The sequence below is a fragment of the Solea senegalensis genome, linkage group LG12 (assembly GCF_019176455.1).
Source record: "Solea senegalensis isolate Sse05_10M linkage group LG12, IFAPA_SoseM_1, whole genome shotgun sequence".
In the NCBI taxonomy this organism is placed as follows: domain Eukaryota; kingdom Metazoa; phylum Chordata; class Actinopteri; order Pleuronectiformes; family Soleidae; genus Solea; species Solea senegalensis.
Genome location: NC_058032.1, coordinates 23439147 through 23465410, shown reverse-complemented (window position 1 = coordinate 23465410; position 26264 = coordinate 23439147). Strand labels below are relative to the sequence as shown.

Genomic DNA, 26264 nt, shown 5'->3' with positions numbered 1-26264 from the left:
TTCTGTGTGTTGTATTTATCTGTGTAAAGATTTACTTGTTTAAAACATCAAGATGCCTTTTTTTTGTGCCAAATTTGTTCTTCACAGGAGAGAAACTGTGTTTAAAGTTTAAAGAAAGCCATTAAAGCAGTCTTTGAATGTATTTAAATATACTTTTTGTGTTGATTCTACATTCATTCCATGATTTTATATAAATAAGTATCTGTAATAAGCTTCCAGTTTATTTTTGAGATTAATTGCGATAAATTCTACTGCAGACACGTAGTTTAAAAACAGTGGCAGCATTTTCCTTTTTAAAACTCCAGCGCTGCATTCTCTGCAAAAACAGAGTGACACAGTTACCCCCACATTCACTTCCTGATCGGTTCACATCAGCCGCGACTCGACATTTGGCCACACAAAAACACATGTAAATCTCAGTATTACCTTTGTGGTGGCCTGGTGAGGAATGAACTGACGTGGAGGGGGTTCTTGACGGTGTTCGCTCTGTGTCTGCACCACCGCTGCTGTGAATGACTCTGCCGTAAGAGTCGTAGCTCTGCAGCGCCTGGTGGCTTTGGTCATAGTGTTGTTGAACGGTTGTCTGAGCTGCAACAAAAAAAAAAAAAAGATTACTGAAGCTGATAATTAACCGTATAGAGTTATATCAGAGTGAATCTTATGAAAAATGTATTTCAGCTTCAGTGCAACAATTAAAGCCTGTTTCTCACCACAGGATTTGTGAGCTCACTGAAAAACTGTGATCAACACCATTTCCAGTGGTTTTCACTTGTGTGTGAATTGAACTGTCACAAAGCATTGAAAACTTGTCAGAAATAGGAAAATATAACACAGTGGATCTGTTCTTTCAGCAACAATGCCACCATTTTGGATGATAAAGAACTATATCGGGTGCTGTCCCAAGTTGTAAACAGTCGGTTCACTACTAACTATCAGCAATAGTTTTTTCGTTAGGTTGTTTGGCCCAGAAAATGTCATAAATTGTTGATTGTTGTTTCCCACACCTTGAAATAATGATCTTATTAAATGTCTTGTTTTGTCCACAAACCAAAATTACTCAGATTTGAATGATTTCTTTACCACAACGAGCAAAGGAACCAGAAAATATTCACATTTAAGAAGCTAAAAAATAATCAGAAAACAAAATCAAGCCGATTAATCAACTATCAAAATAGTTGACAATTAATTTAGTAATTGATTAAATGTTGCAGCCATAGGACAAATATGTTTGATAAAAGTAAATTTCTTAGCTGTCAAAAATAAGGAAAAAGGAGAAGAAGTTAGCACATTTATCGCATTCAACAGTGACACAAACCTGTGCTTCCTTGACCGTTGACTGTGGGTGCCGTCTGACTGGGTAGAACCACACCGTACCCTGGCTGCACTGGTGGTGTAGAGGCTGGTTGTGAGGTGTTGTACTGATGAAGGGGTGCACCCATCTGAACGGGCATGACTCCAGGAGTGGAGGTGGTGCTTTGCATGGAACTCAGCGTGCCATATTGGCTACTTCCCTGTGGCGATGGGTACGAAACGATGGGGTATATAGGAGCTCCTGTGCCGCTAGCTGGTGCTGGAACCAAACTGGGATGCTGCTGCTGAGGAGGAGGGGCTTGGTAGGACTGTTGCTGTCCATAGTAGGATCCTGGAGTGGTATAGGGTGGATGCTGCTGCTGCTGCTGCTGCTGCTGCTGCTGCTGGAATGGCTGTTGATTGTACTGGGTAATTGATGGTGGAGGTGGCTGAGAAGGAGAAGCACTGTATGATGAGGCTGCTACATGATGCTGAGGGAGATGATGATGCTGCTGCTGCTGCTGATGGTTGTTCTGGTAGTAGTTTACACTGTGGCCACTGTTTGTAAGAGGCGCTTTACTGGGAACAGGATTGGAGTGTGCAGGGATTGTGGGGTAGCTCTGTTGTAGAGGTGGAGCTCCGTAGTAGCCTGTAGGTGGATACACGGATGGGTTTGTCTGCGCTGGACCTGGGAAAGAGGGGGAAGTACAGGTGCAATTAGACCTGTGTCAAATATTGCTTTGTTTTTCCATGTTAATAAACAAGTAGGACAACAAATAAACAGAACTATGATTAGCTACAAGCTTCAACAGCAGCTGCTGAGATAAAAAATCTGGCAGAGCTAAAGGCTGCAGTCCATCTGGAACAAAACCTCATGCCTAAATAACAGTTTCTGACTCTGATCCCCTTCAAGAATATAACATCACACATTACAGTGTAGAAAAATTAAACTATTACTAAATTAACTGTCAGGTTTATTATTATTTATTAATCTACAATACATTGTAGATTCTTCGCTCCGTGTACCAGAGAAAGCAAGACATTTGAGAATGTGATGATTGGGAGGTCTGGGAAACATTTTTCAACATTTTCTGACATTTTATCAACCAAATAATACGTTGAATATGATAATTGTCATTAGTTGCAGCCCTAATACATCGTTTTCCTGGGAATTTCTCCCACCAGTGATGCTGTTACGCCAGTGTCCACGAGGATGCCATAACAGCGCAAATGGCCTCATTAATTTTTTGTCTTTAAAGGTGATTTTTAATTTTAATTTGTAGTTTTTGTCGCTCACGTGTGCAATTTATGAGAGAACATTTCACATTGATATTAATTACTTAATGAAAATTTTAGCAGCAGTGCTCAAACATCTAGAAGCAGGATGCTGAATAAATGTATAGCAACTACTGCATGACAACAATTCTCACACTTTTCTGCATCTAAACATATAGTGTATTCATATCCTGCTCAGGTGCTTGATGTTTTTGCACATTTGTAAAGTTCTTGTACATTAGCTTTGTATCTTCTCTTTTTGTATCTTCTTGTCGAGTAATTGTTTATCTTCATTTAATGTGCTTTAATCTAGATTGTTGCTGGTAAGTTTTTAATAAATGTAATTTTCATGCAATTACTGACATAATACTGTGTTACAGTCGTGGTAGTCAAGTTGTGGCATAATTAGAATAAATACAAGTACATAATTTAATAACTGTTCAAAAGCAAAATACTTCATGGCTATATGATGGCATAGTCTCACGCTAAGTATTCTTTCTATCTTCTTATAATTATTTCCTAATTTGAATGTGGTAACTAATATGAAAAGCTCTCATATTCCTATGAAATGCAGAATAACAGAGTGGCTATTTTATACAGTTTTAGCTGTTTATCTTTCTGTGAAAACGGTACATGTTTAGCATTCGTGATGTATTATTCTTGCCTCAACTCTACATTTCTCCAGTGCTTTTATTTCCTATTTGTCGGAAGAAAAATAACTTATTGGCAATAAATAACATATTCTGAAAGCCCATAATTCAACCATCACTGCAGTGACATTCATGCATAATGAGTTTTTTAAAGTGAAGTTAACTAAGAGGCGGTGTTTATTTTAGCTTAAATATTAAAAGAACATTCATAAATAATGATACGCAGGCTATTATCCCGCTAACACTTAGCTAATATTTCGCATTAGCTTGGTAGCTAACGTTAGCCGCCGCCGTCCCTCAGTTAGCTCTCGGTAGCATCTGGAGAGCTTTAGCCGAATCACTTTTTTAGAAAACAACATGATAATACCGGCGTTATTAACACTTCATTTCGTAATTAATAACCGGCACAAGATAATAACCGCGTGGACAAAAACGCCGCAACGCCTGACAAACTATTGACCGTCACCAAGCGTTAGCATGCTAACACTAGCGTGCAGGCTAATCGCATCAGCCGGCCTGTGTTACCATTCTGGTAGGCGGGCGCAGCTCCACCGTTCGGCGTTGAGTTCTGGTTGTAGCTGATGGAGCTGCCCGGGTTCGCGGGACCCGGCGCGGACATCGCTCGGTCCTCCTCCGTCCTTATTCCCGCAGACACACCGGGGGGTAAATACACATGAGCGCCGCGGTCTCGAAACCTGTTCCACCGCAGAGTAGTGCTGTATGAAGGCCGGAGCAGGTCAGTGAGGACCCGGGCAGCCTGGCCAGCTTCGCTCGCCTGAGAGCAGAAGCTTCCAGTGCGGACTCTGCTGAGGAGCTTTACCGAGACCAGGCTGTGGTGCTGCCGCGCCACCTTGTGGAGTTCCACAGCGACTGCAACACATGTAACGGATTCAGATCATACACTGTACAATGCAGACGTGTGGAACAAAATGTGACTTTTGAAGTCACAAAATTACAATACTATGTTAAAAATTCAAAATATGAGGAAAAGGTCGCATTGTTTTAAGTCATATTAAGAGGGGAAAAAACATAATATATATAAAAAAATACTCTCTCTTACAGATAGTCTTACAAGACATGCAAATTGGGCAAATGCAAATTACTGATTAAAAAAAAAACACAACTAAAACATTTATAAAAATAAAAACGAGCAAACCCCACACTAAAAATGAATACAAATGAACTAATTTTAAAAACAAAAATTCAAACTAAATAAAAACGAAAACTAAAAAATACAAGCTGTCTCTTCGTGGTTAAACATCCAGATGCTTTTTGTGCCAAATTTGTTCTTCACAGGAGAGAAACTGTGTTTAAAGTTTAAAGAAAGCCATTAAAAAAGTCTTTGAATGTATTTAAATATACTTTTTGTGTTTATTCATGTGTATTCATTCCATGATTTTATATAAATGAATATCTGTTATAAACGTCCGGTTTATTTTTGAGATTAATTGCGATTAATTACAGAAAATGTGCAATTAATTTTTTTTCATCAACAATGTCTTAAGGTTTTAATAAACTAGTCCACTTTTTGTTATGTTCTTATTATATGATCAGTGTCCTTATCTCTGAAATAGTGTTTCAAACATTTATTGTCGTCACAGTCCAAGACATAAAAACTATTATCTTTATATTTCTTGCAAATAAAAATTTTCTTGTGCTTTTCTTATTCATCCCATAATTTGTAAAAAAAATAATAATTACAGCAGATTTGTGGCCCTAATCCTCTTCTGTAGTTATTCCAGCCAAATACATTTATATTTTTTTAATATTTACTTCACCCAAATACTGATAATAGATATTAGATATGAATGTGGGGCAATTTGTGTAACAAGCATAATTAGCTCATTATGAGGTAAAATAAAGACGAAATCACCACCTATGAAATTTACTAGATCTTGCGTTAAACCTAAAAACTACCTAAAAGGTTTGGATGGTTCAGTCAAAATAGTTGTTTATTCAACCAAAAATAGTAAAAGAAATATTTTATTTTATTTTAAGTGAATGAACTATGTCTCCATAATTATTTAACATGGTTTCTTATTTTTCCCACGTCTCTGTCACCTCTATCCAGAATTTAGCGCTTATGTAGAAAATTAACAACTATAGGTTTTTCAAAATCCATTTACAGAATCCCGAAACCGGAAGCTGTATTGTTTCCATTAGCATTATAAGGGATCCAAAGTATTGGCCGAAGAGCTTTCATTGTAAACTGACCTCTGTCGCCCCCTTGTGGTCACTTACGAAACCTTTACGTATCCTGCTTGTGTTTTAATTTAATGAGTTGGCTATGCATAGGGACATTTTTGCTATATTAAGCAAATAAAAGAGAAATCCTCACAGCCTCACACATCATTTTTTTAAATTAGAAAAATAAAACATAAAAAGGCATGCTCTTGATAAATGGAAATAATTAAAATGACAGGATGACAGTAATAATCCATGTATAAAACTTCAACTCTTTGGCATCAACAAATTATAGGGTGAATAATAAAATCACAAGAAACGTGTCGAAAACTTTTATTTGCAAGTAATATAAACATAAAAAGTTTTATGTCTAGGACTGTGAAGACAATAAGTGAGGGCTGTCAAACGATTACAAATGTGAATGCGATTATCATGGGCTGTGGGTTAATTCCGATTAATCAACATTTCTAAATATGACAGACATGTTTTTCCATGTTGTTGGAACAGTAAAAGACAGACCAATACAAATGATGCTATAACTAAAAAACAAAAACAACTTCATCACATCAACTCAATCACATCACACATTCCTCCTACGCCTCTTAGCAAAGACCTGTATCGAAATGCATACTACGGCATTCCCACGTCCACATGCAATTGGCCTAGCTCTCAAGGCTAAAACCCTAACGAAGTGCCGTATCTCCCTTTTCTACAATTTCATTCTCCTACCAACACACCTGTTGTTAATAAGCAAGATGAGCTGCTAATCAGAACTCCAATCTGACTCTCCCTTTTATAATTTAAGGTCCTCACAGGTTACACTACAATAAAAAGAAACTCTCCAGGTTCTATCCAGATAAAATTGATGAGAGATACAATAGGTGCTCGCAGACTCCATGCAATCATACCCATATGTTTTGGTCATGTCCCAAACTGTGTAAATTCTGGCAACTATTTGTTATGGCCTTCACCTCATTGCTCATAAAAGATCAGATAGATAGAAAGAGAACACTGACAACACAGTTTAGTTTTATTCTCATTCTCAAGTTAAACACAGATCTATAAAACATTGCACATGTCCCTCTTGATATAAGGATATAATCACTAAATTAGTGTCAGACTTGCTAATGATGCTCCTCCCCCATGTGCTGTCCTCAGGGTTTCTTCAGAAAAACAGTAGATTATACCACATGTACATTAGGAACAAATGCACCTCCAAGTTTCAAACAGTTTTACAGATTAAAAATCTATACTTCATACACAGTTTAAACAGTCTTCCTGATTTTTCGTTGTCACTCTCAGCAGTCAGCCATATAACGTTAGAGCATCAAGAGACGACGAGCAGACGTAGTGGGATGAATTATGGGATGTGTGTAGTGGGTCATCCTGGGCATGCGTTAAAAAGTTACGACGGTGATTCCACCAATAATATCACCTTGCGTTAACAGTTGTTTCTTTAAAGACTTACAATAAATGTTTGAAAGAAACACTATTTCAGAGTTAAGGACAATCATCATATAATAAAATATTGGCCTATGTTTAACAGGAATATGGCTTCTTAGAGTGAGTTCTTTCATGGACCATCAAATGCGCCTTTTGACTAAAAGACCTTCTACATGTTTTACAGGAATGTGGCTTCTCACCAGAGTGAGTTCTTTCATGGATCATCAAATGTGCCTTTCGACTAAAACTCTTTCCACAAGTTACACAGGGATATGGCTTCTCACCAGAATGAATTCTTTCATGTTCGGTCAAAGCCGAACCATGCGTAAAACACTTTCCACATGTTTTACAGGAATAGGGCTTCTCACCAGAATGAATTCGTTCATGGACTATCAAATACGAACTTTGACTAAAACACTTTCCACATGTTTCACAGGAATAGGGCTTCTCACCCGTGTGAATTCTTTCATGGATTGTCAAAGTCACCTTCTGGTTAAAACACTTTCCACAGGTTTTACAGGAATATGGCTTCTCACCAGAGTGAATTCGTTCATGGACTATCAAATATGAACTTTGACTAAAACCCTTTCCACATGTTTCACAGGAATATGGCCTCTCACCTGTGTGGGTTCTTTCATGGGCTATCAAATGTGACCTAAAAAGTAAACACTTTCCACATGTTTTACAGGAAAAGGGCATCTCACCTGTGTGGATTCTTTCATGGGCTGTCAAATTTGCCTCTCGACTAAAACTCTTTCCACATGTTTTACAGGAATAGGGCCTCTCACGGTGGTCTTTCATGGTCAAGTTCGACTAAAACACTTTCCACACGTTTTACAGGAATATGGCGAATATGGCTTCTCACCTGTGTGAGTTCTCATGTGAAACAACAATGCATGGTTGCTTCTGAAACGTTTAGTACATGTTGTGCAAGAAAATGGTTTCTCTCCTGTGTGGATTCTCATATGTGTAATGAGTTTCGACTTGTAAGCAAAACCTTTTCCACAAGTGTCACATTTAAAAGACTTTTTACCTGTACGAGTTTCAGACTCGATCTTTGATGTGTGAAAGTTTTCTATTTTGTTCCTGTTACGTCTCTTGCGTGGCTTTGACTCTGTTTTTCTATTAGAGACAGAGTCAACATGGTGACTTCCTGTCTGATCTCGACTCTGAGCTACAGGAGAGCTGTGAGAGAGGAGCTGGTGGTCACTTTCCTCATTATCAGGAGTCAACATTAATGTATCAACCTGCTGCTTCACTTCAAGCTGTTCTCCCTCATGACTGGTGCAGATTTCCTCCGGCTCCTGTGTAGTCTGTGGTGATTCTGGTTCCTCTTGGTCCAGACTGGAGTTCCTCTCCTGGTTACAGAGCTGCTGCTCAGTGAGAACCTCCACCTCTTTACAGACATGCTGCTGTGGAAGCTCTACAGAGACAAAGAAACACAAATGATGGTTGCAACATTGCTGAAAATAAAAAGGAGTAAATCCCTTCAAATAAGTCTTAAAAGACCAGTTTGTGTCTTTCCTCCCTAACCTCTCTCACGGTCCTCATCTTGCAGGATCCAGACTCAGTTTCTATGCTATTATTATTATTTTTATTATCATCAACAGCAGTAGGTTGTTTTTATTTGTATGGTTTATTTTGAATATGCAAGTAGTACAAGGCTTCCAGATTATTATGAAACAAAGTCTTTGCTCAACATGCTATAGAAATGAAATTGAGGAAGCAAAATAAAATACAGAAAAAATGTAAATGACATACAAGCAGTGAGAAACCTAGCTTGTTAGCTCCCACCCTTTTGTCTAAAATAAAAAACAATATATACATCTCATCTGATGCATCTGTAATTCCCTTAATTGCAGCACTAAAGCGTCGACCACGGAGTAAAAACAATGAAAAGTGCGGTCTTCAACACGGCAAGGTAAGTACACTTAGTCCCAGCCATAACAAAATTAGATAGAATTGGCATAATAATTTCTTGTGTTAGGGAAATGCACCTTATATTAGACCTTAACTTGGATAAGTCCAACGAACCCTAGGTGATTTCCCATCCCAAATAAAAGAACAAATAAACCCATCAAGTGAGTCAAAAAAATATTTTGGCAGAAAAAGAGGAATTGACTGGAATAAAAATAGAAATGTTGGTAAAATATTCATATTAACATTAATCTTGCCAATTAACGAAAGGGGGAGGTTACCCTATCTTTGAATATTGGATCTTTGTCCTTTTTGAGATGGAGAGCAATAGTGGCTTGTGTCAAAGTTGGTGGTAATGAAACACTTTCTAAGGATTCACTGAATACAGATAAAAGTAGTACTTCACTAATAAATGTTTTGAAAAATTCTGTAGTAATAGTGCCACATGTGTTATGTGGCCAACAGGAAGTGGCCTGTCCCTGTAATTGATGTGCCAGTTAACGACTTGCCTTGTCGCCATGTTCATAATATGAGCCTCGACTGCGTAGTAACAAGCGCTCTGCCTCCTTAGATGAAATGAGATTGAATTCTGCTTGCCCAGATTTCAATTCTACAATTATTGTCATATACTGTGAATACTGAAGGTGGTCAGTGATATCACAAATTAATAATCTACTTATTGTCTTGTTTTCTATTACATTGGTGAATATGTTATCTATCAGAGTGGCACTATGAGACCCTATTCTACTCTAGTCTAGTGATTGTAGGAAAGAGACTCAAACTATGCGTTGAATTTTTTTAATTACTTTTCTGATTGTTGGGGTTTAGATTATACACACACACACACAATTATGTTAAATGGAATGTGTGCAGATAATCCCTGATGCTGTTAATGTTTGTATATAAACTCTACCTATTGAAGTGGATATTAGATAGTTTATCCTTTGCTGTGTTACCATTGTACTGATCATTGTTGTAGGGCAACTTCACCTCTTGAAACAGCACCAAGATGTTTTTTCTGCTGCGTCCTGACAGTTGAAACTTCTTCGGAGAGGAAGTCAAGGAGGCCATACAAGGCAAACCCAAGACCTTCAAATCGACCACACCGTCGCCGCTCGGTGTGTTGCCCGTTTGTGCTCACAGAGAATTATTATTATCATCATTACTATTATGCAATATTTAAAGTTGATATCAGTAAGTAAGTAAATTACATTGTAGTACGATAAACATAGCATAAAAAATTCAGAACTGTTCTGTGTCTAAATTAAGTTTAATTAAAAAAGCCAACTTTATATTTTAAAGATAAATTAGATCAACAAAAGGACTAATGTACGTCCACATTGACGTTGGGCAAATGTATTTAAAAGAGCAACATTTACTCCAGTACTACTCTAAATGGAACCCATTCATACAAAAATGTACAGTATGTCGGATTTCTTCTTTGTGACTGATGCAATATAATTAAAAATAAAATATCTTTCATTCATTTCATGGTTTGGTTTGAGGAAGATCAAAGTGAAACAGAAGCCACATCCTGGCTGTACATACCTGTCCTGTGTAACTTTATTACAGGGCCCCACTTCATATGGAGTCTGTGCTGAGGATCCACATCTTCCTCATGTTCCATAATGTTTTTTTCCACATGGTGACTTCCTGTCTGATCTTGACTCTGAGCTACAAGAGAGCTGTGAGAGAGGAGCCTCCTGTCAGCCTCCTGCTTCGCGTCAAGCTGTTCTCCCTCATGACTGGTGCGGGTTTCCTCCTGCTCCTCTTTAATCTGTGATGATTCTGGTTCCCCTTGGTCCAGACTGGAGTTCCTCTCCTGGTTACAGAGATGCTGCTCAGTGAGAACCTCCTCCTCTTTAGGGACATGCTGCTGTGGAAGCTCTACACACACAGAGAAACACAAAGGAATAGATTACAACAGACAATGGCTGGTTCTTGGTTAATTTCATACAACTGCAAAATGTTACCTATTAAACAAGGTTAATTCAGTCAACTCCGTACTCGAGGCCAGGTGGGATTGAACTAAATTTGATTGTTAAATTACCATTACAGTCCAGCAATTGGAGCATGCGAGTTCCTTGCGGACAGTGCTTTACAAAGCTTACAGAGTTCACTAATCCATACTTCATACTCATTTTAAACATCTTGGTTTGACACAACATTATCCAAAGTAGTTGAGAGTTAAGCTATAAATGTACAGGCTGTACATAAACCCAACTGTTTCATCACCACAGCTACATAGCTCATTGTTTAAGTTCACCGTGCAAAGCTAAACATCTGGAGTTAATCCTTCGTCCCTGTTGGTAAATAATATCTTAATCTATAAGGATGACAGTGTTTAAGTGTCTGCTTACTTTCTCTGCAGACGTCACTTTACATTTAGCTCCTATTGTTCCATGTATGTCACTCTACTGTTCTGAATGTTAACTTTACATTTTTGTCTTTTTAGTCAAAACTTCTTGGATACAAAATCAGTCAAAGCTTATTTTCTACTAAAATAAACACTGTTCAACTCTTTCAGTAAAATGACGGCTTCGGAGTGATTCAGTTATGTGTATGATGTGACGATGTAATCGGTGCATTATGAGTCACATTCACTTGTTAGTATTTAAAAAGACCATTGTGGTTTTACAAACCTATTCGCTGTAACTTTACTCGAGGTTTGCAAACGATCTCCAACAGTTTGCGCTGACGATCCAACTCTTCCTCGTACTCTACGACGGTTGTTTCGACGTGTCTGAATATTTCCTCAGCAGCAACAGTTAGGCGTTCGGTGATTAAATCTCTGAAACACTGAAGCGAGGACATCGCTGCTTCGTTAACATCGAGAATATTTTACCTGCGACACAAGAACACACCGCAAACACACTGTCTGCATGCGGAGTACGGGAGAACTGAGCTAACGCTGCTAGCTCTGTGTTCGTTTACTTCCGCTTTATGATGTCTACTTCCGCTGGGTTAGCGCTGTGTCAAAGAGACGCCTGTAAAACTGTTCACATGACAATTGGACATTGATCTGTATATGATTTTTAATCATTTATTTAATTCACCGTTTCATATTTGTTAAATATCCCTAGAGATACCCATAAAAAGACAATAGTATATGCCTGCAGTAGCGGAGACCACAGTTTCGGGTGGCCGTATTGGCAGACAGCTACAGCGCCACCTAACGACTTGGATGACCAGCGACAACATCTAACATCTTACGTCTAACTTTTTTTTATTAACGTACAATACTACGGAGGATTATGAGGGTTAGGGTTTTTTTCTTCACATTTGTTTTTCAACTCTAACGGGTATATACCGTATTTCTGGAAGTTCATTATCAAGTAAAGGTTTATTCCACCCATTTACCACCTTTAACTACTAGTTTAAATGATTATTCCAGCCAAATAAAACGTGTTGCTTTACGACTCATATTTTAAAAGGTTAACTTGTGGGGCAGTTTGTGTATTCAGCATAATTAGCTCATTATCATTATTTCATCTTAAATTGTCTTCCTTATGTCAGTCAACATCTCCCAGTTTTTTTTTTCTCTGTCACCGTCTTTATCTAGAATTGTATCTTTTATGTAGAAAACTATGAATCATACGTCGTTCAACATCAATTTACAGAATCCTGAACCTGAAGCAGTCCACTAAACTGTTTCCATACATTGTTATTATTAGCGATCATGTTTGGGCAGAATGACTTTCATGGTAAATTGACCTCTCTCGCCCCCTTGTGGTTACATATGGAAAGTTAACTTTGTTGATTTTATCAAAAGACCTCTGCAAAAACACAAATCTGTGATCTGTAATCATTCCTTTAAAGCCACATGGTCACATTTCGCCTGCTAATATCTCCACTGGATATGCATTTTTGCTAATTTAAGCTAATGAGTTGGATGTCGTCAGCGTAGCTGTGATAGCAAAAACATGAAAGTGAATAACAGAAATAAGAGAGTTGGTGTACAGAGAGAAGAGGAGAGGGCCCAAGACAGAACCCTGAGGGACCCCAGTAGTAAGAGGACAAGGTTCCAACACAGATCCTCTCCAGGTTACTCTGTATGTTCGATTTCGAAGATAGGATGAGATGTAGATTTTAACATGTTGACAGACGTGTTGGCCTCCTACAATCTGTTCTGTGAGGACACTGTCACCCCCACCCAACAAATTACAATACATCCAAACAACAAGAAATGGGTAACAAACATAACATCTATTAGTGTTGACGTTGCACTGTTTGAAGGCAAAGAGGTAGTACTTTTATTTTGATGAGTACAGCGCAAACAAAGCCAAACAGAAGCAAGGGGGCACAGAAGACCCACCCACCAATGAAAGGGAAACATTGGGTGGTTGATTTGTTTGTCAGTAAGACCAGTGAAACTCGAAAATCCAGCTGAATTTGTGTTTCTGCCTTTATCAATTGTACCAGAAAAACAAACGGTTCAAAGGTACCATGGTCGTTCTAGCTTAACTGAAAATGTCCTCGCTGCGGGTCCAGGACCAACAAAGGACGGTCTTATTAGCGTTACATTTCTTGAGCTGTGGCGTTCAAACAGTTGACAGGTCAGTAATTAAAATGAACACACTTCACAAATTCATTCATTCAGCGTTGGAACGGGTTCAGCACTGCCGTCCCTTGGAAAACCAACTATCAAGATGGACCAAGAGGGATAAAAATTGATTTCATCTCTCTGGCTCTACACTTGTGTTTGATCCTGGGATGATTGGTCGAGGTCGTCCTTTTCCAGCAGGCTAAAGTTGCTAAAGTTAGACCCATAGACTGTAGCCGCTGGGTTGCTGCACAGATGCACGTAAACAGATTAACTGAAAGCTGTTATTCCCTTCTCGCGTAGTTTGAAGTGACACACCGTAGTAGCATAGTTTAATGTCAAAATACGTATCTGATCGTATCAAAATGCGTAGAGATTGTGTAATCCCTTTGTTATGATGTTATATTAGAGCACAGGTACATGATGATCAATGCTAATAAATGGACCAATAACAGAAGACTGTACGTTAAGAGTTTTTGTGTGGTCACTTGTTAGGTATAATTAACACAAAGAACATACATCAGTTTCTTATACAAAACAATCAATGAAAAATAACAAACTAAAATAATAAAGCCTTCTGTCCCAAAGTTTTGGGGCCCTTTTTTATTTTGTCTGATCAGTGTCAGTGTATCAGAGTGTGTTTGTTCTTTCCTACCACACAGTCCGTGGGGAAGGGGACACCACCGGCACTAACACTGCTAGCTCTGTTTCCTCACTGTGATGTCTACTTCAGCTGGGTTAGCGCTGTGTCAAAGAGGTGCATGCAAAGTGTTCACAGGACAGAAATGGACAAATGTGTATATGATTTAGAATCATTTTTTTAATTTACAGGAATGTGGCTTTTTGCCTGTGTGAGTTATTTCATGGACGGTCAATGAATCTCTCCTATTAAAACTCTTCTTACACGTTTTACAGGAATATGGCTTCTCACCAGAGTGAATTCTTTCATGGACTATCAAATGCGACCTTGGAATAAAACACTTTCCACATGTTTCACAGGTATATGGCTTCTCACCTGTGTGAGTCCTTTCATGGACTTTCATCCATGGCCTTCAAAGAAAATATTTTCCACATGTTTTACAGGTATATAGCTTCTCACCTGTGTGTTTTTTCATGGACTGTCAAATTTGACCTTCGCATAAAACACTTTCCACATGTTTCACAGGAATATGGCTTCTCTCCTGTGTGAACTCTGATATGAATTGTCAATCCATCCCTCCGACTAAAACACTTCCCACATGTTTTACAGGAATATGGCTTCTCACCAGAGTGAATTCTTCCATGGCTCATCAAATGTGCCTTTCGACTAAAACTCTTTCCACAAGGTACACATGAATATGGCTTCTCACCAGAATGAATTCTTTCATGGATCATCAAATATGCCTTTCGACTAAAAATCTTTCCACATGTTACACAGGAATATGGCTTCTCAGCAGAATGAATTCTTTCATGTTCGGTCAAAGCTGAACCATGCTTAAAACACTTTCCACATGTTTTACAGGAATAGGGCTTCTCACCAGAATGAATTCGTTCATGGACTATCAAATACGAACTTTGACTAAAACACTTTCCACATGTTTCACAGGAATAGGGCTTCTCGCCAGAGTGAGTTCTTTCATGGACTATTAAATGGGACCTTCGAATAAAACACTTTGCACATGTTTTACAGGAATGTGGCTTCTCACCTGTGTGAATTCTTTCATGGACTTTCAAATCCCCATTCCGACTAAAACGTTTATCACATGTTTTACAGGAAAGTGGCTTCTCACCTGTATGAATTCTTTCATGTTCGATCATGTGCAACCTTCGATAAAAACACTTTCCACATGTTTTACAAGAATATGGCTTCTCACATGTGTGACTTCTCATGTGAACCACATTTTTTTTTCTCAAACTTTTAGCACAAATTGTGGAAGAAAACATTTTCTCTCCTGTGTGGATCCTCATATGTATAATGAATTTAGACTTATGAGTGAAATCTTTTCCACAAGTGTTACATTTAAAACACTTTTTACTTGTGTGAGTTTCAGACACAATCTTTGTTGTGTGACAGTTTTCTACTTTGGTTCTGTTACGTCTCTTGCGTGGCTTTGACTCTGTTTTTCTATTAGACACAGAGTCAACATGATGACTTCCTGTCTGATCTCGGCTCTGAGCTACAGGAGAGCTGTGAGAGAGTAGCTGGTGGTCTGTTTCTGGTTCCATGTGGTCACTTTCTTCATTATCAGGAGTCAACATTAATGTATCAGCCTCCTGCTTGACGTCAAGCTGCTCTCCCTCATGACTGGTGCAGATCGTCTTCTGTTCCTCTTTACTCTGTAGTGACTTTGGTTCCTCTTGCTCAGTGAGAACCTCCTTCTCTTTACAGACACAAAGGAATAGGTTACAACACAGGAGAATAAGCACTGTTCACACAGCTCACTAAGTATGAACTCAAATGAGTCTCTGAAAATACTAAGCAAAACTGTTTTAAAATAAATAAATAAATAAATGAATGAATACTGGACTCACAATTAGAAGAGCTGACTAGGTACAGCACCAGTGGGGCTCTAGCTGTAGCGCTTATGTTCTACATTAACGGTGACTGACGCATTATAATTATGAAAAGATATCTTTCATTCATTTCTTAATCATATCTAATCATGGTGAAAAACAATGGTTTGAGGAAGATCAAAGTAAAACAGAAGCCACATCCTGGCTGTACATACCTGTCCTGTGTAACTTTATTACAGGTCCCCACTTCATATGGAGTCTGTGCTGCAGATCTACATCTTCCTCATGTTCCATTATGTTTTTTTCCACATGGTGACTTCCTGTCTGATCTTGACTCTGAGCTACAGGAGAGCTGTGAGAGAGGAGCTGGTGGTCACTGTCTGGTTCTGGTTCCATGTGGTCACTTTCCTCATTATCAGGAGTCAACATTAATGTGTCAGCCTCCTGCTTCACGTCAAGCTGTTCTCCCTCATGACTGGTGCAGGTTTTCTTCTGCTCCTCTTTAATCTGTAGTGGCTCTGGTTCCTCTTTACAGACATGCTGCTGTGGAAGCTCTACAGACACAAGGACACAAAGGAAGTCAGCTTAAGATTTGATAGTTCTTTGTTACTTTAGTACAACCGCAAAATTGAACCTATTAAAAGTTAATTCAGTCAACTCCTTACTCAAGTCCATATGGGATTTTTTAAACATTGTGTCCTGGTTTAAGACAAGGTTCTCCACAGCAGTCGAGGGTTAAGCTGTAAATTTAAATATCACCATAGCAACCGCAACACAGCTTAGTGTTCACTGTGCAAAGCTAAACATCTTTTGTCCCTGTTGGGAAAACATATCTTACTCTATAAGGATGACAGTGTTTAAACGTCACTAACACATGTATTTTATTCTATTTACAAGTATTTTATTCATGTATTTTATTCTACTGTTCTGAATGTGAACTTTTCATTTTTTATTTTCTCTTTCGTCAAAACCTTGTGGATACAAAATAAGTTGACAGCCTGTGGCGGCCTGTAGCAACTGATAACTTAATAACTGCCAATAAAGTAATAATGTAAATGTAATAAAACCAATAACGTAATAAATTGCCAATAATGTAATGAAGTTGTTGAGCCAATAACTAATAACTGGTTATTACATTATTGGCCTTGCATTAAAAAATCCTTCGATAATGTAATAACTGAGCCAATAATGTAATAACTGAGGTATCACTTTATTTTATTTTCAATATCTGGAGAGAAAGTGTCACACAAGCTTAGTATTGCATCTTGCAACATATGCGACCTTATAAATACAGGAGGCCCAAAAGAGCAATTAAGAATCAGTTTGGATTTATACGTCACTCTTAAGGTTCCGTTACAGTACCAATGACAGCACCGCGGTCTCCATTGGTCTCAGTTGCCTCAACGGATGATATTTCTTGGAGGCACACGTCGGGCTACAGAGAGGCTCTCCGACATGGAATGGATGGGACACCCTTTTCAAAGTATGTTGAGAAACCATGGGAGGATTATATACAGAGGATGGCACAGCATAGTACATACGAAGACCACCTAACTCTCCAGAGAGCATCACAAATGTTCAATGTTCAGTTCCTTATTGTGTCAACTCTTGGTTTGGTTGCCACCTCTGTCCTATCACCATCTGGAAACTACTGTGAAGGCTTGCCTCTTTAGGTTCTTGGACATTTTGCTGAAGGACAGGGGGAACATTATGTGTTTAGACGGACCTACTCTCCCTTTCATTCAAGCCATTCAGGAGGCAGAGATGCATATAGTGTCTCAATCTGTCCCTCTGTCTGACGCCAAACCTACCTCTTTGTGTCAAGATGAACCTGCCTCTAGAAGTAAATTTCATTTCAATGTTTTGTTTTATTTACATTAGTAAATGAGTGAGACCTACTTTTCATTTGAGACCTCCGGCCTAAGCTCCATTTTGATAACTTCTCACTATTCAAATTTACGCTCCTCCAAATTTTTTCTCCTTTTTTACATTTGTAAAGGAGTCCCGGATCATTTTTCATTTGAGATGCCAAGTTCCATTTTTGGCCGTTATTATGTTATCTGCTACAGTCTCTCTCTGTCCCTGGGTCTGTGTGTGTCCCTCTCTGTCACTGTGTCTATGATACGAGTCACATTCACTTGTTAGTATTTAAAAAGACCATTGTGGTTTTACAAACCTATTCGCTGTAACTTTACTCGAGGTTTGAAAACGATCTCCAACAGTTTGCGCTGACGATCCAACTCTTCCTCGTACTCTACGACGGTTCTCTCGACGTGTCTGAATATTTCTTCAGCAGCAACAGTTAGTCGCTCTGTGATTAAATCTCTGAAACACTGAAGCGAAGACATCGCTGCTTCGTTAACAACAGGAATATTTTACCTGCGACACATGAACACACAACCGTCTTGACGCTTTTTATGTCCGCGTGCACAGTACGGAGCTAACGCTGCTAGCTCTTTGTTTGTTTACTTCCGCTTAGTGATGTCTACTTCCGCTGGGTTAGCGTATTAGGGTTAGACATTACATTACATTACATGTCATTTAGCAGACGCTTTTATCCAAAGCGACTTACAAAAGTGCATTTAAACATTTGGGTACAAATAAGAGCTAGAAGTAAGTAAGAGCTTCAAGTAGAACAAACTATGAAGTGCTAGTCATAAGTGCAATATATATATATATATTTTTTTTTTGTCGTCTTAGTCGAGGTAGAGTCGGAAGTCGAGGTAGAGACATGGGCATATGATGTATATATGATTTAAAACATTTATTTAATTCGGTTGCATATCTGTTAAATATTCCTTATGGCAATTAAAAGACAATATTATGTGTCCACGGTACCGGTGACCACAGTTTCGGGTGGAGGTATTGGCAGGCAGTTACAGCTCCACCAGACGACTTGGATGACCAGCGACGACATTAACTTACATCTAACTTTTTTATTAATAATACAAAACAATACAACGGAAGAAGATTAGGGTCACTTTCAAATTTAACAGTTTGTAGTGTATTTCTGTATTTCTGGAAGTTCACTATCACGTAAAGGGTTATTCCACCTCATTACCACCTTTAACTACTTCAGTTTACGTTGTGAAGTGTATGTTTAATGCAGTTGCACTCTGGAACCACCGGAGGGCTCGAGTGAAGCTGAATCTGAGGTTAATGCTGTCACGTGTTCAGACAGCAAGAAGCTGTATGTTGCAACCAGAGAGAGGGAGACTGTATAATCACAGCGGTCAAGTCTGTAACATAGAATATGTCATCTCTAATAAAGACAGCTTAAGGTGAAGGCCCACACTGGTAACTGATATGACAATATCACAGTTTAAAGGTTTATTCCAGCCAAAAACGTTTTGATTCACGACTCATATTTTTAAAGGTTAACTTCATCCAAATAATAATAAATATGAGAGATTCATTTGGGGCATGAATCTGTGATCTAAATGCCCTCTAAGGTTAAAATGTGTCTGGTTTGGTGTAAATAACGACTATATTAATACAGGGGTCTACCAAGGGCCAGAAGTGTAGAGGGGAGCCCACACCCACTCTTGAACAAATATGGAGGTCCTTATGCATCTGTGCCCAGGGGAACAGTAGTTCATAATCCATCTGTATTAATACAATTGATGATGTAACATTATAGTGTGACATTTGTGTCAATAATCCTCAAGCACAGGTCACTCTCAGTGGTGTCCAATCAAATTCTGCTTAGGGCCCCCTAAAGGCTCGAGCCAGCACTGTGTAAAGATAATAAGTGAGGGCTGTCAAACGATTAGAAATTAGAATGTGATAATCATGGGGTAGCTGTGGATTAATTTGGATTAATCAACATTTCTAAATATGACAGAAAAATGCATTCATATTATTGGAACAGGAAGGTAAATGACTGAAGGCAGATATGTATGTTTAAACGTGTTTTTTTATTCATGACAAATACAAATGATCGTATTATTAAAATATAAACACAACTTCATCACATCAACTCATTCACTCCACACATTTCTCCTATGCCTCTTAGCAAATATAGGATGTGTTATTCAGAGTCAGAACATTTCTAAATCACTCTAAAAGATAATCTTAACTTGAAACAGTTTGGGCAGATATTGCTATTTTAGTAGCAAATATAGGATGGATGCATGAAACTTTCTTTCTTTGTTTTTGAACAAACTGCACTTGCACACACTTAAATGTGGCCTTTGTTACCTATTCATCTTTCTGAGTGTAAAGGCCTTTCACACCAACGAGTGTTGTCGATCTGCCGAGTGGATCGCTGGGTTGTGTTTGCTTCCCCAAACCCCCTTCTATTTATGCAACAAGAAAAAACTATAAAACAAGCACAAGAAGTGTGGACGGAGGTTGCAATGGAGCTTCAGTGGGATGTGTGTGTAAATCAAGCTTCAAAATAGTAGAGTGTGTGTGTCGCTCATGTCACGAGATTGCGGATACAAGCGGCCAAAATGGGTTTCCTCTGCAGAGTATCTGGCCTCTTTCTTAAAGATAGGGTGAGAAGCTTCGTCACCTGGGAGGGGTTCAATGTGGACCACGGTTTAAGTAGCGTTTCCGATTTGTAGATAAATTAAAACTACTTAACAATCCTAAAAACGTGGGTTAACCTCCAGAAGTGTAGTGTAAAGTCACTAGTCACTTGTGTGTGTGTGTCGTGTATAAAACAAAGTCACCGCATAAAACAAGTCACCGCAGTTTCACTCAGCCATGCAGCGATGACACCACCCACGTTAGGTAGGTACTTCGTGCCGTGGCGAGGCGAGGCGAGGCAAGTAGAGCCAGTGGAAATGCGCCATATGGAGGGCCGAGGTGATGGATGGTCTTAAATGTACATAGGATTTTGAAAGTGATACAGAATTTTATTGGAAGCCAGTCAAACTGCTATAAGGGTGATATAGAGGAAGGAGGGGGTTTTGTTGATTATATGGGCACCGAGAAATTAGAGAGGGAACAGGGTGGGAGGGTAGAGTAGGGTTTACTGGAAAAATAAAGCTGGGTGCCACCTGGGGAACCAAGAAAGTGTAAATTATTTTCACGGAAAAGAGGCCAAGGGGGAGGAAATGATGCTGGAATGTATAAGACTTAAGATGGATGAACTTCATGTTCTATCAAACTGAATTCATATCTGTAATCCTTTCCACATGTCTCACAGGAGAAAGGCTTCACTCTTTTCATGGATTATCAAATACTCCTTTCAAATAAAACACTTTCCACGTTTTAACAAAATATGGCTTCTCACCTCTGAAGCTTTGTAACGTTCTACCAAAGCCAAATCTTGACTGAAACACTTTCCACATTCCAGGTTTATGGCTTCTTATCGGTGTGGGTTCTTTCATGGACTGTCAAACTCGCCTTCCGATTATAACACTTTCCACATGTTTTACAGGAATATGGCTTCTCACCAGTGTGAGTTCTTTCATGTTCTACCAAATTCCCCCTCTTAATAAAACCCTTTCCACATATTTTACAGGAATGTGGCTTCTCACCAGTGTGAGTTCTTTCATGTTCTACCAAACCCCCCCTCTGAGTAAAACACTTCCCACATGTTTTACAGGAATGTGGCTTCTCACCAGTGTGCGTTCTTTCATGTTCTACCAAACTCCCCCTCTGGATAAAACACTTTCCACATATTTTACAGGAATACAGCCTCTCATCTGTGTGAATTCTTTCATGTCTTATCAAATGTGACCTTTGAATAAAACACTTCCCACATATTTTACAGGAATGCGGCCTGTCATGTGTGTGTATTCTTTCATGTCTTATCAAATGAGAACTTTGACCAAAACTCTTTCCACATGTGTTACAGGAATATGGATTTTCACCAGAGTGAACTCTTTCATGGACTTTCAATTCCTTTCCCTCAACAAAACTCTTTCCACATGTTTTACAGGAATACGGCCTCTCACCAGAGTGAATTCTTCCGTGGACTGTCAAATGAGGCCTTCGCTTAAAACGCTTTCCACATATTTTACATGAATATGGCCTTTCGCCAGAGTGAATTCTTTCATGGACTATCAAGCTATTACGCGAAATGAAACACGTTCCACACGTTGTGCAAGAAAATGGTTTCTCTCCTGTGTGGACTTTCATGTGTATAATCAGTCGAGACTTATAAACAAAACTTTTTCCACAAGTGTCACATTTAAAAGACTTTTTACCTGTGTGAGTTTCAGACTCGATCTTCGATGTGTCACATTTCTCTACTTTGTTCCTGTTACGTCTCTCACTTCCATTAGACAAAGAGTCAACATGGTGACTTCCTGTCTGATCTTGACTCTGAGCTGCAGGAGAGCTGTGAGAGAGGAGCTGGTGGTCACTGTCTGGTTCTGGTTCCATGGGGTCACTTTCCTCTTTAACAAGAGTCAACAATAATGTATCAGCCTCCTGCTTCACTTCAAGCTGCTCTCCCTCATGACTGGTGCAAATTTCCTCCTGCTCCACTTTAATCTGTAGTATCTCTGGTTCCTCTTGGTCCAGACTGGAGTTCCTCTCCTGGTTACAGAGCTGCTGCTCAGTGAGAACCTCCTCCTCTTTAGGGACATGCTGCTGTGGAAGCTCTACAGACAAAGAGACAGTGATGTTGCAACATTGCTGACAACAATTAAAAGATAAAACAATCACAACATAAAAAGGAGTAAATTGCTTCAAATAAGTCTTAATAGATCAGTGTGTGTCCATCCTTACTTTCCTTTCTGTCCTCTATCTCTCGTCCTAATCTTTCATCTTTCAGGATCCAGACTCAGTTTCTATGTTTTTATTATTGTCACAAGCAGTAGTTTGTTTGTACTTGTATATTAACCAGGGGATAAAACAAAATATTTCCCGGGAAAAAGGAAGAAAAACAATGATTCTTTATTAAAGAAACGACAAACTTATGTTAACCCAAACTGAGAATGCCGGTCAAAAACTAAATTCCATGGATGGAATAATGATGGATAACCACCAAAACAACGCCACTCTAGGGAGAAATAAGCCACAGGAAACCAACAATCGTTAATAAAACATCTTTACCACCGAAACAGTACAAAAAATAATACAGCCACCAACAAACAGAACTAGCTTACAGTGGCTTGTTTTTAGAGATGATTTAATATCCATCGGCCACTATGGTTGACTTGGACCAGAATTTTAGTTATGTTCGCAGCCCAGTAGTCGGTGTTTTGTCATTCCACAAAAAAGTCTACTATTTAAAAAAAACAAAAAACTTTTTGGTAATAATATAGGCAGACATTGAAAGGACATTCATCTTGACGGTATGTATTCTTCCAATCAAAGAGAGAGGGATGAGAACCGGCCGAAACTATGAAAGATAGAAACGATGGCGGGACAGGCCTCTACTGGATTTGCAACATATAGCAACAGGTCATCGGCATATAATGACAGTTTCAACTCCGTATGATTCCTGGTGTTGCCATTAAATGTGGGAGAGGTCCTCAAGTACATAGACAAGGGCTCTATTGCAAGTGAAAACAAGACGGGCCCTGTCTACAACCTATATTTGAAAAAAAAAAAAAACAGATTGAATGTTATTAGTAGTAATACTGGCACAGGGGAGTGTATAAAGAAGCTGCAACAATGATATAAAACGCTCACCAAATCCAAATTTAGCTAAGACTGCAAATAGGTCAATCCATTCTACTCGATCGATATCGCTACTAGCAATGGAGTAAGTTTGGCCTGAAAAGTTTAAAAAAATTCCCATCGAAACCCATCACCTCCCGGGGTGGTCTAATTGATTAACCAATTCTGGATTTATGAAAAGAAACTGAAGTTCATCTAAAAATGTGTGCAAATCAGCTGGATCGATGAGAGTTCAGACTTGTACAGGGTCTTATAAAAGGATGAAAAAACAGAGTTGATAACATTCGGGCCCTCCTGAAACACTCCCGATTTGTTTAAGAGCAATAAATCCTCCACTGCACCTGCAATAAATTTATGATACTTGTCATCCGATAAAAGTGAGGTGTTGAATCACCAATTGGTGGGATAGTGAGGTCCGGAGGAAATCTGAACATCTATGGACACCAATGAGTGATCTGAAACAATATTGGGTGATACCAAACATTTGTCACTTTTGACATAAGTTTAGCGTCTACAAAGAAATAATCTATACGAGAAAAAGTCTGGTGCACGTGCAAAAGACTGTAAAAAGACTATTGCCTACTGCTCGGATTATGAAATCTCCATGGGTCAACACAGCCATTACTAGACATGAAATTGCAAAGGGCCCTAGCCATTAGTGATAAGTGAAAAAATAGTCACTCAGAGAGGGTAGCGTGTCATACAACTTGTTCATAAAACCAGAATTTGGTGCGTAAACATTAGCTAATAGGATAGGTACACAAAATAAAACAACAGATATCTGCCGTCTTTGTATATTTATCTTCTGCATCTTCTGTTCTCTGCTTTATGAAGTAGAATGAATTTTTCTTTTTACAGGCATTTCTTAAATCTTTAGTTAACCATAGACTGTTCTTATATGCTAGTGTTTTATTATATTTCTTAATGGGACAGTGCTTATCATATAATGAAGTAAATGTAGTCAATGTATGGTATGCATTGTTTACATTTACATATTGCATCCCAGTCCTGTGTCATTAAGTCATGCTTTATAGTAGCTATTGCCTCCTCTGTCCTAATTCGTCCATGTTGTTTATGTTCCCCAATTTCAATTCTACAATTATTGTCATATACTGTGAATAATGGAAGGTGGTCAGTGATATCACTAATTAATAATCCACTTATTGTCTTGTTTTCTATTACATTGGTGAATATGTTATCTATTAGAGTGGCACTATGAGACGTTATTCTACGTCTAGTGATTGTAGGAAAGAGACTCAAACTACGTGTTGAATTTAAAAAATCTTCAATACTTTTCTGATTGTGGTTCAGATTATCAATATAATAATCCCCACAAATGAAGATATTTTTGTTACCCATTTGTATTACCATGCTTTCCATTAATTCCCTGAACTTGCCAATACTAGAACCCGGAGGTCGATATACACAACTGATCATAAAATCTTTTTCCTTTCTATACAAATCTTTTTTTGCAACACCACCTCCACATTTGCGCTGCCTGTTGTTATATATAAATTCGTAGCCCTCCAAAATGCATTCCCCTTTCAGTAGTAATCCAGGATACAGAAACAGCGATTATGTTAAACGACTGTTGCAATGTGTACAGATAATCCCTGATGCTGTTAAATGATGCTGATGCTAAAAAATGGCTGTACATACCTGTACTCTGTAACTTTATTACAGGGCTCCACTTCATATGGAGTCTGTGCTGAAGATCCACATCTTCCTCATTTCTTCCTGGTTCCATGTGGTCACTTTCCTCATTTCCAGGAGTCAACATTAATGTATCAGCCTCCTGCTTCACTTCAAGCTGTTCTCCCTCATGACTGGTGCAGATTTCCACCTCCTCCTCTTTCATATGTAGTGACTCTGGTTCCTCTTGGTCCAGACTGGAGTTCCTCTCCTGGTCACAGAGCTGCTGCTCAGTGAGAACCTCCTCCTCTTTACAGACATGCAAAAAAGGAATACATTACAATTGACATTTAAGTACATTTAGAAGGAAGTTAGTTTAAGATTGGATAGTTATTGGTAAATTTATAACAACTGCAAAATTGAACCTATTAAAAAAGGTTAATTCAGTCAATTCCTTAATCAAATCCAGATGGAATTGAACTGAATTTGGTCAACCGACCTAACCCTTCATTTAAATTACCATTATAGTCCATGCATGTCAGCATGTGAGCTCCTTGGACTAGTGTGACCTTCAAAAATCATTTGAACTTTACAAAGTTGAGAGAATCCAAAATCCATTCTCAGTTTAAACATTGTGTCGTGCTTCGAGACAAAGTTCTCCAAGGTTAAGCTGTAAATGTTCCCTGTGCAAAAAAAAGATTAACACAAGATTAAAGTTAATCTTTTGTTCCTGTTGGTAAAAATCTATAAGACATTGTTTAAGCATCCGCTTACTTCCTCTGCAGACAACACTTTATATTTAGCTTTTGCTGTTCCATGTATTTTAGTCTACTGTTCTGAATATTAACTTTCCATTTTTGTCTCTTAAAACAAAACCTTGTGGATGCAAAATAAGTCAAAGCTTATTATAACTAAACTAAACACTGGGTTCTATTGTTTAAGTAAAACGACTGATTATATTGGTATGTATATATAAACACGTTGTAATTAGTGCATTATGAGTCACATTTACTTGTATTTAAAAAGACCATTGTGGTTTTACAAACCTATTCGCTTTAACTTTACTCGAGGTTTGCGCTGACGATCCAACTCTTCCTCGTACTCTACGACGGTTCTTTCGACGTGTCTAAATATTTCTTCAGGAGCAACAGTTAGTCGCTCGGTGATTAAATCTCTGAAAGACTAAAGCTAAGACATCGCTGCTTAGCTATCAACAGAATAGTTTACCCGCGACACATGAACACAACACCCTC

At 38.6% G+C, this 26264-nt stretch overlaps 2 protein-coding genes and 1 pseudogene across 4 annotated transcripts in view; all 3 read right to left on the bottom strand.

Annotated features, from left to right (window-relative positions):
* sec24b (SEC24 homolog B, COPII coat complex component) overlaps positions 1-4049 on the bottom strand; it is a 35842-nt gene extending 31793 nt beyond the window's left edge. For 2 of the 3 annotated variants that reach the window (XM_044040800.1, XM_044040799.1), the window contains exons 1-3: positions 3741-4049; positions 1316-1978; positions 427-588 (exon numbers count right to left, since the gene is read on the bottom strand). In XM_044040800.1, coding sequence (XP_043896735.1) covers positions 427-588; positions 1316-1978; positions 3741-3834 — 919 coding nt within the window. In that variant the 5' untranslated portion in view covers positions 3835-4049. The remainder of the gene's footprint in view (positions 1-426; positions 589-1315; positions 1979-3740) is intronic. The other variant, XM_044040801.1, reaches the window with a different exon arrangement.
* A 1667-nt stretch (positions 4050-5716) lies between these two features.
* Positions 5717-22308, bottom strand: LOC122778720 (annotated as a pseudogene).
* Positions 14322-25269, bottom strand: LOC122778713 (zinc finger protein 883-like). The gene is made up of 3 exons (XM_044040803.1): positions 25039-25269; positions 16011-16349; positions 14322-15662 (listed from the first exon to the last, which is right to left on the bottom strand). The coding sequence occupies exons 1-3, from the start codon at positions 25235-25237 to the stop codon at positions 14398-14400; spliced, it is 1803 nt and encodes a 600-aa protein (XP_043896738.1). The 5' UTR covers positions 25238-25269; the 3' UTR covers positions 14322-14397.
* Between the last annotated feature and the right edge of the window lie 995 nt (positions 25270-26264).